Source organism: Brachyistius frenatus, unplaced genomic scaffold, assembly GCF_029030835.1.
Source record: "Brachyistius frenatus isolate BFR_SWC_R1_liver_20210118 unplaced genomic scaffold, ASM2903083v1 Contig_40, whole genome shotgun sequence".
Taxonomy (NCBI): Eukaryota; Metazoa; Chordata; class Actinopteri; family Embiotocidae; genus Brachyistius; species Brachyistius frenatus.
The window spans coordinates 2,906,757-2,922,306 of record NW_027210639.1 but is presented as its reverse complement, the minus strand read 5'-3'; the positions used below and the strand labels follow the sequence as shown (position 1 = coordinate 2,922,306).

Here is a 15,550-nt window from a genome sequence, read left to right as displayed (position 1 = left end):
CGTAATATCCCAGAAATCCTGACGGACCAAATGTCCTAGATTCTGGGTAACTATTATTAAATATAAATCGTGACTTGCAGGCTCATACTGTATTAAAATATAGCTTACGTGTATGTAAAATGTCTCCGTTAGATGACACATACGGACAAGGTACATTTGCGTTTCCCAAACATGTCAGTACCAATAACCAACAGAGTATTTACACGGCAGCCAGTCCTCAGTCTATGTTCCCATATGTCGGAGGGGCTTCAGTGGTTAAATAACGCGTTATGTAACACACTGGGGATGGCAGGCACTGTGTGCGTGCGCTGTCACTGGTCTCGCCTCTCGCCCAATGGTGTGTGCTCGTCAGTCTGCATCTAGCTCTCCTCCACCATCGTCACCACAGCAGAGCGGAGGCTGGCACCACCAGCACAGGAACGACCCTTTGTGCTTCACCCACTGACGCGCATCCTTCTGAGAGACATCACCATCCAACATCCAGGCAGGTGTTTTATTTGATTATTCTTTCACGATAAATAGTTTCCCACCAAAATAGTACTATAATTATGCCAAAATATGAAATGAAAGTATTGTGGGGATGGGAGCAGACGGGCTGAAGACGAGCTGTTTACAAGTTCAGGAACGAGTCTTGTTTTTTAGATTATCTGACTATGCGAACAGATTTGAAATGTTTTGAAAAAAATGTGACTACCTCGGGTGTGAAGTCGGTTGTTTACATCACCACGGCTTACATCATGTGGCCGACTTCGCATGTCTTTATTCTGGGAGGCATCTGCGCACCTTTGGAAAACATTCCGTGTAACTGAAGTGGCGCCAGATGAAACAAAACAAAATCCCACGACTGGATACACAACATGATAAAAATGCAAATGCGACTATTAGATGGCAGTGTGGGGAGAGTTGTTATCATTGTCAGGGGATATCACCTCATAAACCTCTATAATACTTAAATATAATACCCAATAAAAATGACTTTGAAGTGAAATGTGGGAAACAAAGGGAGGCATGTAAACACATGGGAGGGTATTTCCAGGGTTTATTTATGGGGACTGTGGTTCTACGTGATGGAATAAAATATACAATTATTTAAAAATATATCACATTTTTCTGTTTGGAAAAATGTCAAGGTTTTAACAGCACTGTAAAGAACACAATGGAACCAAATGTCCCAATATAGAGATTAATCCCATTGTTGATTATCATAACTGTGGTTTCCTATAGTAGAAACATATCTTCTATACTGTCAGACTATTTCATGAAAGATGGTTTTTGTTTCGGTTTGTTTTATGGTGACAGACAGTTCTCAGTAATGACATCATGCAATGATGATGCAGTCTTTTAAAGGATGGATGAGCTTAAAATATATTCTGCAAATGATACTCAGAAGAGAATGAAATCTGCAGTTATTTCCTGCATGAAAGATGATAAAAGATCGAGCATATGAAGCTCACGCCTTTAATTGTATGTGGTTTAGGCGTTCATAAGCATTTGCCTTCTCTGAGATTACACAATTTAACAGTCAACAGAGCAAATGCACCGACTGCGTCATGGGGTTAATGTCAAAGTGGAGTAAACAGCTCCACATCTGTCCATGTGTATGATCAACATAGAAAGCACATTCTCTCAGATGGATTAAGAGAATTATTTTACGCCCACTCCATGCTGTTTTAAAAGTCCACCATCTGGATGAGGGAAAGAGGCCGAGTGGAGGCTTAAAGACTTGTTTATCAGTATCCCACTAACGGCCTGTATAAGTCTTCCTCTCCCAATACATCGATGTGATTAATGCCCTCCCTCTTAGTTTATTTTTGGGTACGGTTTTGGACTGATTGTGGACCATATGGCAGTTTGGCTGAAAATCCTGTGTTTGCTACTTAGATAATGCTGAGCCTGTTACTCAGCAGGTAGCCAATCAAGTCTGTCTGGAGTCAAGTAGAGGACCAAATGCATGATCCCGCCTTGAAGGCTCTAGTCCAGGACGGGTGCAAGTGAAAACACAGTAAATGACCATAGCAAGTTATTTTATCAGGCGCTTGAACAAATAACATGAGATGATTCCAAATCTCTGAATGGTTATCAGGACATCTTGCAGATTTGGTGATCCGTGATTCTTTCTCTTCTATTTCTTTGAATTCATAACCCTGCTGATGAAGGATAAGGCTGCAAACCCGTAAACCTTTCGACAGCTGACTCACTTTCTGTCTTTACTTTTAAAGCAATTTAGAATAAAAGTCTGTAGCCATGAGCATGCTAACATGCTGTCAGTGAAAATGTTAAAATGGTCATGTGACGCAGGTGCGATGTTTTCCAGCTAGATGATGCAATGTTCTATCAGTGTTTTTGTTCCCAGAATGTTCTTCTGAAAAGTCGAATGTTCTCTAAAAATATCCTAAAACATTCTTAAAAACATTTTGATAATGTTTTTTTTAAGCATATTAGTTATCGTATTCTAAAATGACAACATTCTGGAAACTAAAAAATGAAAATATTTTCTGAATTAGGGCAAAATGTTCTAATAATATTATGAAAAAACTGTTTAAGTATTTAAAGAGAACATGTAGAGAACATTGTCCTTCCTTTAAGGTGAAAAAACATCACTGAAAACAATACTAAAACACTGCATTATATTCCCAGAACATTTTTCAAACAAAAAAGTTCTTGCTGGATTGCCCTGTTCAGCTTCAGTGTAGCATGTTAAAATGTTAATATTTGCTAAGATAAACTCTCTGTCCAGCTTCGTCTTAATGTCCCAGAACAAAGTACTTGACAACACTTTGACTTGATAATGGCATGAAAAGAAAAGTCCAAATTAATTGCAATGAATGATGATAAGAAAGTTTAAAGCTTTATATATAAATAAACGTCTGTTACATTTAAGCCTTTACCAAACAAAGTTCACAGTGCTGATGAAAGCCCGTCACCGTCAGGCAAATCTCTCTGAAGTTCACAGAATACACAATCAACTAAAAGCTAAAAATATCAACCTGTCGATGGTGGATCACCAAAGTCAGGAACATTCACAGTTTCATGACAAACTGTTTGATATTTTGTTGGGATATTTCAGTGAGGATCAAAGCCGACCGACTGACACTGACATCCCGAGAGCCATGAGCCTCGCAGGGCTAAAAGCCTTCTCTCAACCACACCCTGTTTTATTGAATAATCACACATCTTCTCTGCTCAGCTCTTATTTCATTTCGTACACATCGATCATGTCTTACCCTTGTTTTCTTAAGCATCAATTGTTTTCTATTGTTTTGGGTTAAAAAAAAAAAAAAAAAAAAAAAGATCTGTTGCACCTCCTGATAAGTGCAATGGTTAAAAAAAAATATTCAAAAATAAAACATACTTTGATGATGTAAAGGAAGTCAGAAGCACTTGGTTAAGTGTCGAAAGCTCCCTTAAGCGTACACATTCAGGCTCAAGGACGCAATGTTCATTCAGTCTGAGAAAAACTGTGAGCAGCTGAATGGTATAACACCCACGCATCACCTCGGCACACTCTCCATATTTTCTCAGAGAAGGACAGCATCTCCGAATGAGCAGCAGAACCCTACACTCTCTGCACATTCATACATAATTGGTTCCATAGCTCGAGTCCTTCATGCAGCTTTTTCCCTCCGTTGCTAGGACTGTTGCTAGGGCACGGCCGTGGCTGCTCAGCCCTGCTTGGTGCCTCGAATCTGATTCTGCCATGCTCGGAGTGCCAGTGTGATGATACTGAAAACAAAAATGAAACTGCAGGCAGGGTGGTGCAGGCCGCCCAGGACGTAAATCTATTTTTGAGGCTGATAAAAAGGAGGTTTAATTTGATTCCCACAACTCTCTGGTCTATTTTTACGATGCCATTTGGGCCTTGGGGATTCGACAAAAGAGGATTTTGCTGCTAATAAATGAATATGAGGTCGCAATATTAGGTCACCAAGTGGTAATATCAGACTGTTATCAGCAGGGGATTGTTTAGTTATGGCAGGACTAACATCCATCTAGCTTAAATTTTTTTTTAAAAAGTTACCCTCTGAATGTAGGGAAGGAAGACAGGTTCAGATCCACTGATGCGACAGCAGCACACAGGCCCTGCGGTCAATTACATCACTCATAATGCAAAAAAAAAACCAAAAACATGTATGCCCTTATGCAACTGAACCCCTTAGGCGAGGACACTGGGACGCTATCAACAGTAAGTGAAGTGATTGTATAAAGTTTATTCAAGCATGAGAGAAGACCTGCATTATTTATCTCTAAAGCATCAATAAAAAATGTTTCTCCTTGTTTAAATGTGCACGTACAAAACAAAAAGTTTAGCGTTAGACCACAGTTTCTGTCTACACTGGGTTCTACTTTTTTAAACAGAGAATCTAATATCGCTCCATCATCTACTTGTATTATATCTCACTGATTGAAGCACTTTGTAGCTTTTGGCCAGCAGCCCCTCAGTTTTGGCACAAGAGTTAGCATCTTCTCATTCATGTGTAGCTGTGCTTCATATCTGATCATTTTAATCTGGGATGACTTTGATGAAAAATCCAAATATGAAAAGAATAACACCCTCCTTTTTATATAGCTGTATCTGTACTCTGAACACTGTAGTCTTATAAACCACAAGCAGTTGAGTTAATTGAGTTATTTTAAACCCATCCCCACAATACTAGCCTCCTCTCTGTTCATGTAGGTTTGTCGGTCTACCACTTTGGTCCAGACTTTAAATATCTTAAGAACTCCTTGATATGTTGGCATGAAATCTTGTACAGACATTTGTGGTCCCCTGAGGATGAACCCTACTGAGTTAGTTGATCTAATGACATTTTCCTCAGCTCCAACATGATGTTGATCGTGAAAAAAAGTCTCCACAACTACTGAATAGATTACCTTAAAGACACAGACATTCATGGTCCCTTAAGGATAAATTCTACTGAGTTGATCATCCTGTGACTTTACCTCTAGCGCCACTACAAAGTCAACGGTTTCAGTTATTAAGTTATACAATATCTCAACATCAACTTGATGGATTGCTGTGAATTTGTGCACAGACGTTCATGGTTACCACATGATAGATCATGCTTATGTTGGAGATCCCTGACTTCTCCTCCAGCACAATGACTTTTGTTATTGAAATATCTCAACAACTATTGGATGGATCGCCAAAAAAATTCGCAAATACAGATATTTATAGTGCACTTTATTTATAGGACACTTTCATCCAGCACTATTTTCACGTCCAAATTTTTGTTTACGCTATAGTTTACCCACAAAGCTAATTATATTTCAAACAGCCTCAGCTGTACATCAGCATGCTAATATTGTAAACGCAGATTTTAAACATCAGTTAACATCAGCATGCTAGCAATATCCCTGTGAGTATGTAAGCATGTATCTTAAAGCGCAGCCGTCTTTAAGCTGCTAGCATGGCTATATAGACTCTACTGAGAAAGTGCATTTGCTCTTCAAATCTGACTCCACTGAATTTGTTGTTCAATTTGTTTAAACATGTAAAAATCCTGATATAAAAAGGAAGTCAGTGATTTATTTTTAGCTTTTTTATTTGTTTCATATGGTCATAAAATCAGCGTGTGTGTGTGTGTGTGTGTGTGTGTGTGTGTGTGTGTGTGTGTGTGTGTGTGTGTGTGTGTGTGTGTGTGTGTGTGTGTGTGTGTGTGTGTGTGTGTGTGTGTGTGTGTGTGTGTGTGTGATGGGTTGGATTTAGTGCCGTTACAGACTTCAGACAGAGGGTCCTTAAGTTTGAGAGCCACATCAAAAGGCTGCCTGCCACATACACAGTCCAAAGTAATATGACTGACCTGATTTTTGTCTTTCCCCTTCATTAGGGGAGAACACTGTGTGAAGCACAATGGGACCGTTCCAGGAATATGAGGTGAGTCTTATCATTACTGCTGGTCACTGAGGATAAATATCTGAATGTTAAATGAACTGAGAAAATACACACATAGTAAGTAGATATTTTTTGCATCAAATGGTAAAGACAAAGGGCCTGTTTTATTAAGATCTCAAATAAAGGGTACAAAATTGCATGTTTTTTCCAAAAGTTTGCACATTTATTTCGCATTTATTTCACGTTTTGCGGGTGATTTCCTAAGAGTATTTGCATCACTGATATCAGGTGCAAATTGTTGTATTTCAATGAGGGGTTTGCGTGTGTTAAAGTGATTCCAGCAAAGGAAAACAGAGCGACCGCAAAAGCAAATCTAATCCCATTGAAATTTTAAAAAAATATAAATATAACATGAACAAAACGCAATTTAGGAGATTATCACCAAGAAAGTCAATACAGTGGGAAAAACAAAAAGGTGAAAAAAAAAAAAAAGGCTTAATAATAAAACGTCGGAAAATAAAAGAGGAGGGACGGTGGATGAGATCCTCTAACAAACACCGATCAGCAGGTTCAGATCTTTCTGTGATGAGCAGGTGACTTTTCATTCAGTGTCTCGCGAGTGCTCGTGAACTTTATGAAACTACCTGTGAATTCTGCGGGACACATTCAGGACCTGTGACAGCTCACCTGAATAACAGGACTGGTGGGATATCCAAGCAGCGATACACTGGAACGACCCAGAGACAGGAAAATGCTGAGTCGGAAGAAGTTTTTTAATTGCTGATATTTCGTGGCTCCTCCTTGTTGTTGGCTTTAAATCATCATTCAGTTCGTTCAATAACTCGGAAATGTCAACGCTGGACAAACGATACGTCTGAATAATTTAAGCCTCTGACATCTCAAATTTTTTTCCACGGGTGTAAAACACGTTCTCCATATATTCTTTGGTTTCTCTGCGTCTCCTTCTCACCACAATAAGAGCAGCAGTTTCTCCAGATTTGCGCACCTGATTAATACGTTCCTTTCAGTCGTACTAAAACACACAACAATCACTTCTCCTGTTTCTACTTTCAGGTTTAATAAATATCGTTGCGGGTGCTACATTTTTCTATTTGCATTTCCCCTCTTAGTATTTTGCACCTTCAAGCAGAAACGCCCAATATTACATATGTATTCAGGCAAACCAGCAAAATGGACAACGTTTGTTAAATTGCACATTTGAAAGAGGCAATCCTCACTGAACGTCGTTAGTAGATCTGCTTGGACATTTTTTTGCGGGTGGTGTGGAGTTTGCACGTGATTTTATACACGCAAACATTTAGTAAATCAGGCACAAAGATGGGTAAACTGTGACCGTGCAGATATTTTCATGAGAAAATCAAACACCAATATGAATCTTTTTTTCAATTAAAAAGTAAAACTAAGTTTAGGTATATTTCACGACACTATGTCCTTGCTCTCCTGTGACAAATGTTGCTTTAAACAGGAAAAGAAATCCCCAGAGAAGGGAAGCCCACGCAGCCGTATCCCACGTTTGGTCCTCCATCCTTTCCGACCAAAGGACAAAGGATCGCCTCTGTCTGACTCCCCTTTTTCAGAGGAGGAGGGCAAGGAGTGTGACATGAGCTCAGACCACTCCAAGAGGACCATCAGCACCAACAGTTTCTGCTCTGGTAAGAAGCTCAGCTCCAGTCCAAGCACAGCTGAGTTTATACCCTCACATACTTTGAACGTCCAGCACCATTGACAGGCATTCAGGTGCCAGATTGTATAACGCTCTAGTTGGCTGGTAAAACATAAAATCTATTGTATAATGTGTTACAAAATCATCTAGATCTTTGATTCATTAAGTGTTTCTTTGTTTAACAAAGGATTACGCAAGCTCATCCATGTGTATTTAATGTTCATCTGAACTGGCCTCTGTTAACAAATACAGCAAACATGACACTGCAGAAGGTGCCTCTCTGTGTGTATACAGTGCACTCTGCAAACACAGGGACCACTTGACAGCAACTTTATGAAAGTGACGGGCCATTGTGAGAGCTGTTTTGCTATCTGTCAGAGAACAAGGCTGAACCTTGAGCTCTGATTGACTGCTTGTGTTCGCTGCCTGCCCTGCGCTGCTTCTTCTTGGCTATTACTGTCTGTGTGCCTGTCTACAATAGATGACACCGGCTGCCCCACTAGTCAGTCTGTGTCCCCCTCCAAAACCCCGTCAGGCTCAGAGCAGAGTGCCCACGGATCGCCAGTACTCCCCGAGCGGAAGACCAAAGTGAAGAGGGTGAGGGTGATGGCCGAGTGGAGCGGTGAAGCTCGGAGCGTGCAGAGGCACAAGAGGGAGCTTAGGTCTGCCATGAAAGTCAGAGGTAAAGAACAATGCAGAGATAAAGATTAAAAACATGAAAAATGATCATTTTTGTTTTCTTCAGAAAAAGCAGACCAAGGCCTGCTCTATGTTATTATGTGCTGTGATTTGTGTGTTAATTCAATGTTGTTTTTTTTACATAGGCTGCATAGATTTCTATACAACATGCTGCATATTTATATATACTAGTGCATGCCCGTGGTTCCCCAAAGACCAAAGTGCAATAACAGAGTATCTGTCACATGTCAGCAGCCAACAGATTCCCAGGTAGGAACAAACCAGTGTTTGGCAGGGTTGCAGCTGCTTGACTACAAGAAAAATAATAACCAGAGGGATTTGTCATCAGTGCCCTGTTAATATATATTAGAAGCAGTGCACTTTTAATATTGGGAAAGAGGTAAAACTGCTTGATCATGAGTCAGACTGAAGAAGAAAGCTGATTGGTTGAGGGGAAAAGGTTCAGGGGCTTAGTCAATTAAGCTGATTAGGAGGAGGGTACCACATTGATTGAATGTGCACAGACCCACAGTTGACTCACTAAGTGGTGGGGGATCACTGAATTTTGAGCTATTTTATTTGCCACAGTTATCACTGGACACATTGCTATGGTTTTGTTTGATGGAAAAAGATGCTATTCAGGTATGACTTGAACTTTTAATCATTTCAACACAACATTTAAGGGACCAGCTTTGTTCTTAAGTCGGCAGGCTTCATAATTGTGCAAAAAAAAAAAAATCTGATTTGCAACATTTGATCAGATTGTGTTAAATATAAAAACAAAATGAAGTTATTGGCTAATTGTAGCATGTCAATGGTATTTGTAATAACATAAACATGTGATGAGTGTTTTATCTCTGTTCTGAACTCACATCAGTGTAAATAGGGGTATAAATTGTGGGCAGGCCATAAAAAGGTTTGATGGAAATCCTGATTAGAGGAAACTATAAACATGATAGTCGTGCTTGATTCTAATGGAACAGTAGCTATGGGACATTTTCTGTAAAATTAGTTTTACTGCTCTGATTCATCTTTTATGGGATGATTATTGTACCCCTGAAATATCTAAATCTAAAATTCACAAGAGTCACGAGATGTTACATGATTTAAGCTTTTTTTTCCCCCATTTCAGGAATTAATTTAAACTTTAGCTGTTCAGTGAAACGTGTAGTGTTCATATTTTGGGGGAAAATGTTTCTGTTGCATGATATCCATTTATAGTGGAATTTCAGAAAGTCAAATATAGATATAGGGTACAACACCATTTTTACTAAGTAAACATCTGCATTTTGGCTGTCTAGCAAAGGGAGACTATATAAACTTTTGAGAACAGCAGGCACTGAGATTAAGTGAAATGGGACAACTAAAAGTTAACAACAAACTTGTTTCTTGAGGTATACATGGGTTTATGTCGGGTTTTACTTTTGGGCTCAAACCATGTTGAGGTGTTTATAAGATGGAGATAGCAGGAAAGAGTAGCACTGTTAGAAAAGACAACAAAAAAAAATCAGCAAACTGACCACCTAAAGTTCCCCACCATTAGCTGAATATTAGCCACCTTTAAAGCTAAGTCATACCAGACCTAGTATGGTTGTAGCAACAAAACCCTGAAGTGAATACAAATTGGCACATTGTACTTTTTTTTTTTTTTTTTTTTTTTTTTTTTATAAATTCAACTTTTCATTCAAAGAGGAAGATGTTTTATACTGTTTTTTTTAAAAGCTACATAGTCTTGCTTTAGGCCTGGTAGAATGCTAACACATGGATGCCAACTCCCTGCAGGTAGTGAGGCAGACTTCAGCTCTTCCAGCAGCACGGGGAGCCTAAAGACCCGGCAGAGCAACACAGCTGGGAAGAAAGCTCCTTCACGCAGGTATAATCTTTGATGTATGCGTTTTGATCATCTTGGGTTGCTAACAGATTAAAAAAAACAAAAAACAAAACATAAAAAATTTAGTAGTGGACCCATTTGTCTTAAAGTTAGAACTAAAACGGGTGTGTTCATTCTCATTTCTGTATTTATTTTTGTAATTAACACAATTATTCCTTAATTTGTTTTTCTTTTTTTTAAATTATTATTATTAAGCCGCGGCACTCGCATCCAATCGCTCCCAGTGTTCAAACCAGCCGGAAGCCCAACAGCCAACCGCGATGCAGAGCTGTACGCCCCCTACAGGACTCCCCCCAGAGCCGCCGCCTCAACCAACAGCAGCAGCTGCAACTCCAGCCCCACCTCCAGGTACTCAACATGGACCTCGTACATCATCAAAGAGCCCATATTTTACACTTTACTGATGTTTTCGCTCTGTGTCAGAATGAGCACATAAAAGGTTGCTGTGAGTGAGGGTGGACGTATGACATGAGCGTAAGCTTGTGACTTCACAAACTTGGGGAAGTCCGAACTGTTTATCCAATCGCCACAGTTGCTGAATACAGTCTGTGTGCATTTCTAAGCATTTTGACACTTTCACAGTAAAGCAACTAGACTTGCATTATTAATAAAAACAAATGACAATCCAAATTTATACAATAAAAGACCTTTGATAATCAAGGATGAAATTTAAGTAAGCAAATTTAAAGTAAGGTAATCTGGTCAGTTATTGTGACCTCATTGCCATTTCTTTATCTATTTCTCCACTTGGATATATTACAAATTCAACTTCCTCTATTTGAGGGAGAAGTAAGTGGACTTTGGAGACTGAGATTTGGACTGTGGCTCACGCAATGTGCAGCATAACCACAAGTGAGTGGGTGGCTGGATTAAGCTCAGACAGTTTTATCATTTCCTCTCTTGCAGCTGGCTGGGATTATATCAGTCATGATTTGGCTGCAGCGGGGATTAATGGGGATTTAATGAAGCAAAAGTCTGAATATGGTAACCAGACAGTGACCCTACTGACTGAAACCAATTCGTAACTAAATTAGAGTAAATGCACCTTGGTTTGGAGTAGAGAAGAGGGTCATAAATTTTTCATACGAGCAGAACTGAATAGCCTGAAGCTCCACAGTGTTTGGAAAATGATGAATCTGACATGCTGCTGCATATTTCTAGTACGGTTTACGTTGGCTTTATGGTTGCTGGCAGCTCATAAGATTTGAACCTAAAAATCCTCTCTGCAGTATAAATGACAAACATTCAGCCCACAGTCCTTGAGGTCATGCAGTAGCAGAACCTGGCTGTTGATCTCATGTTGACAGCTTCCTTAAATGCATTTTAATCCTCCATTCTTATCACTTTAAGACACCCTGTCTATCTTTCCCCCTGCCTGACTAAGTGTCATGTGACGCCTTTTCCTCTCACATGCTACCTTCTCCTGGGCTGTTTCTATTTCTGGCAGGGATGCAGAGTGTTCGCATCAAAGCCCCAAGTATCCCAGGTTGCTAGGATATTGTGCTAGTGGAGGAGAGGGGTTTGCATGCTGCTTTGCATATAGTCCAAATCCACCCACTCATCCTCTACAGCAAAAAACAGGAATCCTTTGATCAGTTCTCTTTGAGCATGATAAAACACTGGTCATAGGACACGCAAAAGGCATTTGAATGCTAATGCAATTAGCTGTAGATTAGGGTTTTTCTCATAAGGTTGATTTCTTTGCTTGCTAACGCTGCTTGTATTCAGATAAACCAGCGTTTTAGTTTTTTTTTTTTTTTTTGTCTCTAGCCTGCATGCCAGTAATCCTGTGCAAGACTAATTCCAGGCTTCAGAGAGCATCTGCCCTGATGGCACTCTCTCAGCCAGACTAATTACCTTCTGTAGGGAGTCATTTTGCTTTTAAGCGTCAAATTGGTTTGTTTTCTGCAGTCCTTTCAAAATGTCTACTTGAGGAATGATAGATAATCAGTTCTAGTGGGGTAGACTTGGCATCTCACCACCATCATTGTTCCTGCGTCCAACAGAAGAGCGACTCTTGGCCGCTACCACTCCTGCAGAGACAATCATGGCATCAGGCCCCCGAACCCCGAGCAGTACCTCACCCCTCTGCAGCAGAAGGAAGTGGCCATCAGACACCTGAGGACCAAACTGATGGAGTCTGAGAACACAGTTCGTGACAGGTTAGCAGCAGCAGCAGCAGCATCTCATGGTCGCCTCGGGGGGAAATGTGGTACCCTAGTTGTGATGTAATGCCTACACGCAGCAGCTCTGCTCATCCGTTAACATCCTGTGAAGCGGAAACGCTCTGGGAAATGACTAGTCCATAAAATGTATGTAAAAACAGGACGATGCTGTACAAGAAATCTTCCCCATACAGAAAGCAGACAAGGCGACTTATTCAACTTGTATTCTTCATGACTAGTATTGCTGTGCTTAATATCTTGTGAAATTGTTTTGACATTATTTTACACACACTTTCTTTCTCGGTAAGCGCGAGATAAGAAGATTAATTCCACTCAAGATATGTTGAATATGAAGGTTCAGTCAGCTGCTAGTTAGCTTAGTTTAGCATGAATACTGGAAATGGGTGGGAACCATTTCACCAGAAAATGGAAATTTGCTGTGTTTAAAGTACAGATAAAACATATGAATTGGTCATTTTTAACAGTACAACTTGTGTGTGTGCAATAAGGCAAAAAGCAGGCATGATAGCAAATTGCACGAGTGGTGTTTAAACGTGTGGGAGCTCGCAGGCTAACAAGAACATTCCACAAGCTGTAAATGAAACGGCTTCATATCTGACATTTTACTGTCAAACTTTCAACTCAAAACAAACAAAGTGGGCTCGATTTTTATCCAAGCTATGCTAATCAGATTGTGGATGTAGCTTCATATTTGACATGGACATAAACGTGGTACTTATATTTTCATTAAACTCAACAAAAACGTGAATAATCGTGTGCTTCAAAATGTTCAACGATTCCTTTTTAAGTGAGCCTAGACATTTTCGTTCCTGTTTCTTTAGAGAGACGGAGATTGAGGAGCTTAAGGCCCAGCTTGGCAGAATGAGGGAGGACTGGATTGAGGAGGAATGTCACCGGGTGGAGGCTCAGCTGTCCCTCAAAGAAGCTCGCAAAGAGATCAAACAGCTGCGTCAGGTGGTGGAAACCATGAAGAGCAGCCTGATGGAGAAGGACAAGGGAATACAGAAGTACTTCATTGACATCAACATCCAAAACAGGAAGCTGGAGTCCCTGCTGCAAAGCATGGAGCTCGCTCAGAGCGGCGCCAACCTCCAAGACGAGAACACCTTGGACTTTATCTGCGACAGCCCGGATAGCGGCGGGAAGAAGATTGTGGGGGAGGAAGAGGGTGGGATGGAGCTGGGAGACCAAGGAGCGGAGGCAATGGCTGACAGCGGGTTGCTTCTAAACGATGAGATGGCCAACAGTGCGGACATTTTGGAGCACGTCTTCATGTCCACTGCGGTGGATTTCAGTCACGACTCTAGTAGCAACGTGAGGGCTGAGGCGGAGTCGGAGCTCGGGGTGTCTGCAATATCAGACGAGGGACAGTTGATGGATAAATCTACTGCACCACCTCCACCAAACGCATTGTCCACCACAGTCACCATCTCCTCAAACACACCTTCCCAGCAGAACGCAGAGGATAAAGGAATCCAGACGGACCTAACGCCCATGTCTCCAGACCTGCAGGCTCTGCTCCTTCAGCTGCTCAAGTTCCACGGGGTCACAGCGGGGGACGCAGCTCTATCGGCCACCAGCAGTCTTCTGGGATTCCCAAACCAACCTGCCTCCACTTCCACCACCGCCAATCAGCCCGACTCGACGCCTCCCCGACCCAGCCTGCCTCCAGAGAGCCCCGACACCTCCACAGATTCCGGCACGTGTTGCTGGGAGCCTGCGGAGAGCCGTCGGTTCATGGGGGAGCTGGACTTTGGCATCGTTGAGGAGGAACCTTGTCCGTCGCCGGGACTGGACGTGGTCGGCAAGCGTTACTGGAGCAACAGCTTCCTGGTAGATCTGGTCGCCGTGGCAGCCCCGGTGTTACCCACGGTGGCTTGGCTGTACTCGCGGCACGGTGTGGACGGAAGCGCTCCGGTGTACAACATCGCTGCTCTAATCAGGGGCTGTTGCATCATGGGACTGCACTCACTTCGTCACGTCACTCACAGGCCGAATGCGTGAAGGTCTCCAACCCGCATGCAAACACCTAACCTTTGAACTAAAAGAACTTGAAGCAGCTTCTCGAGTATTTGTGAGATCTGTTTTTGTTTGACACTCGATGATACCAATGCAGTAATTTTGGTTCCCGCACTGTTGTTTTGCACTGTACAGTTACCACGAGCTGAAGCCAAGTGGTGACGAGAGGGATTATTTATAATGGGGTTTATTTATGTATTTATTTATCCTTTAAATGTATAAGCAGATCATCTGGGTAGATGGTTGTGTTCTCATTGTCCCGTGGTGTCCCTATTTCTTGTTTAAAAATAAAAGTACAAAAAAAAAGTTCTTTGTTAGGGATGAGATTTTCGGAGGTGAAGGCTGAATGCCAGTTTGTGTTCGGATGTGTTCTGAAATCCGTTTTGCGTTATTGTTCAGAAAGAAACCTTAAACCTTCAGCCAAAGCTTTAATGTGAGTACACTGTTGTTTTTGTGAAGAAGTCTATATTTTTGTTCCTCCCCGGGCGTAGAGCTTTACTTGGTCCAGCCTGTGTATTGTTCATAGAAATAAGTTGATGCTTCAAAGCAACTGACACTTGTTATGTGCCTGAGCAATGTGCAATACTGGTGGTTTACATCAAATGTTCCTTGTATCTTTATTAAAGCATGATAATTCTGGCTGTGTTTTGGACTCCTGATTTTTTTTTTTTTCCGATCCGACAGGTTTGTTATGACTGAACCGGAGAGACTTTTAAAAGTTTGACCCATGAAAACAGGTCTGTTAAAAATGCTTTCAAAGACTGGGAGAGTTTCTTCATTTGTGCAAGTTGTTTACATCAATAAATAAAACTAGGGGGGGGAAATATCTATTCTGATCTCCAAGCGCAACCAAGCAATGTGTTCTCATGAAGGCTGGTCTTATGTAAAAGCTTTCTCGGCCTGTGTTTTCAGACGTCCCCTGGGTTCTGGAGCTGACAACATAGAGTGCATTAGATCCACTTTAATGCAATCTCGCAGAAGCTGTAAAATGCTCTCTGGGCCCTAACATCTGGGTCAGCGCCAGCACAGCTGTAAGTCCCCCCCCCCCTACCTAAACACGACCCACGCCTTCTTTAGTCATTACATAACTAATCTATCCATGTTCAATGACAATTCAAGAAAAAGCTGATTAAGCCTGAATGACCTGGCATTCTGCTTCCTTGCCATGATGACTGCATTTCCACTCTGCCATATGGAGCGCTGTCTTAAAATTGCATAACCATGACCTCTGAGATCATAAATCATTAGAAACTGTAATC

The 15,550-nt window shown here is 41.3% G+C and overlaps 1 protein-coding gene across 3 annotated transcripts; it reads left to right on the top strand.

Moving 5' to 3' along the window:
* The first annotated feature begins 359 nt into the window (after positions 1–359).
* sybu (syntabulin (syntaxin-interacting)) lies at positions 360–14,930 on the top strand. 3 transcript variants are annotated; one of them, XM_069702184.1, is made up of 8 exons: positions 360–484; positions 5,829–5,875; positions 7,320–7,506; positions 8,053–8,199; positions 9,978–10,068; positions 10,282–10,434; positions 12,093–12,248; positions 13,094–14,930. In XM_069702184.1, the coding sequence occupies exons 2-8, from the start codon at positions 5,852–5,854 to the stop codon at positions 14,274–14,276; spliced, it is 1,941 nt and encodes a 646-aa protein (XP_069558285.1). In that variant the 5' UTR covers positions 360–484; positions 5,829–5,851; the 3' UTR covers positions 14,277–14,930. The 3 variants fall into 3 exon arrangements, with proteins under 3 accessions (XP_069558285.1, XP_069558283.1, XP_069558284.1); XM_069702182.1 differs by having other exon boundaries at positions 7,999–8,199; XM_069702183.1 differs by having other exon boundaries at positions 360–488; positions 7,999–8,199.
* Positions 14,931–15,550: the final 620 nt, after the last annotated feature.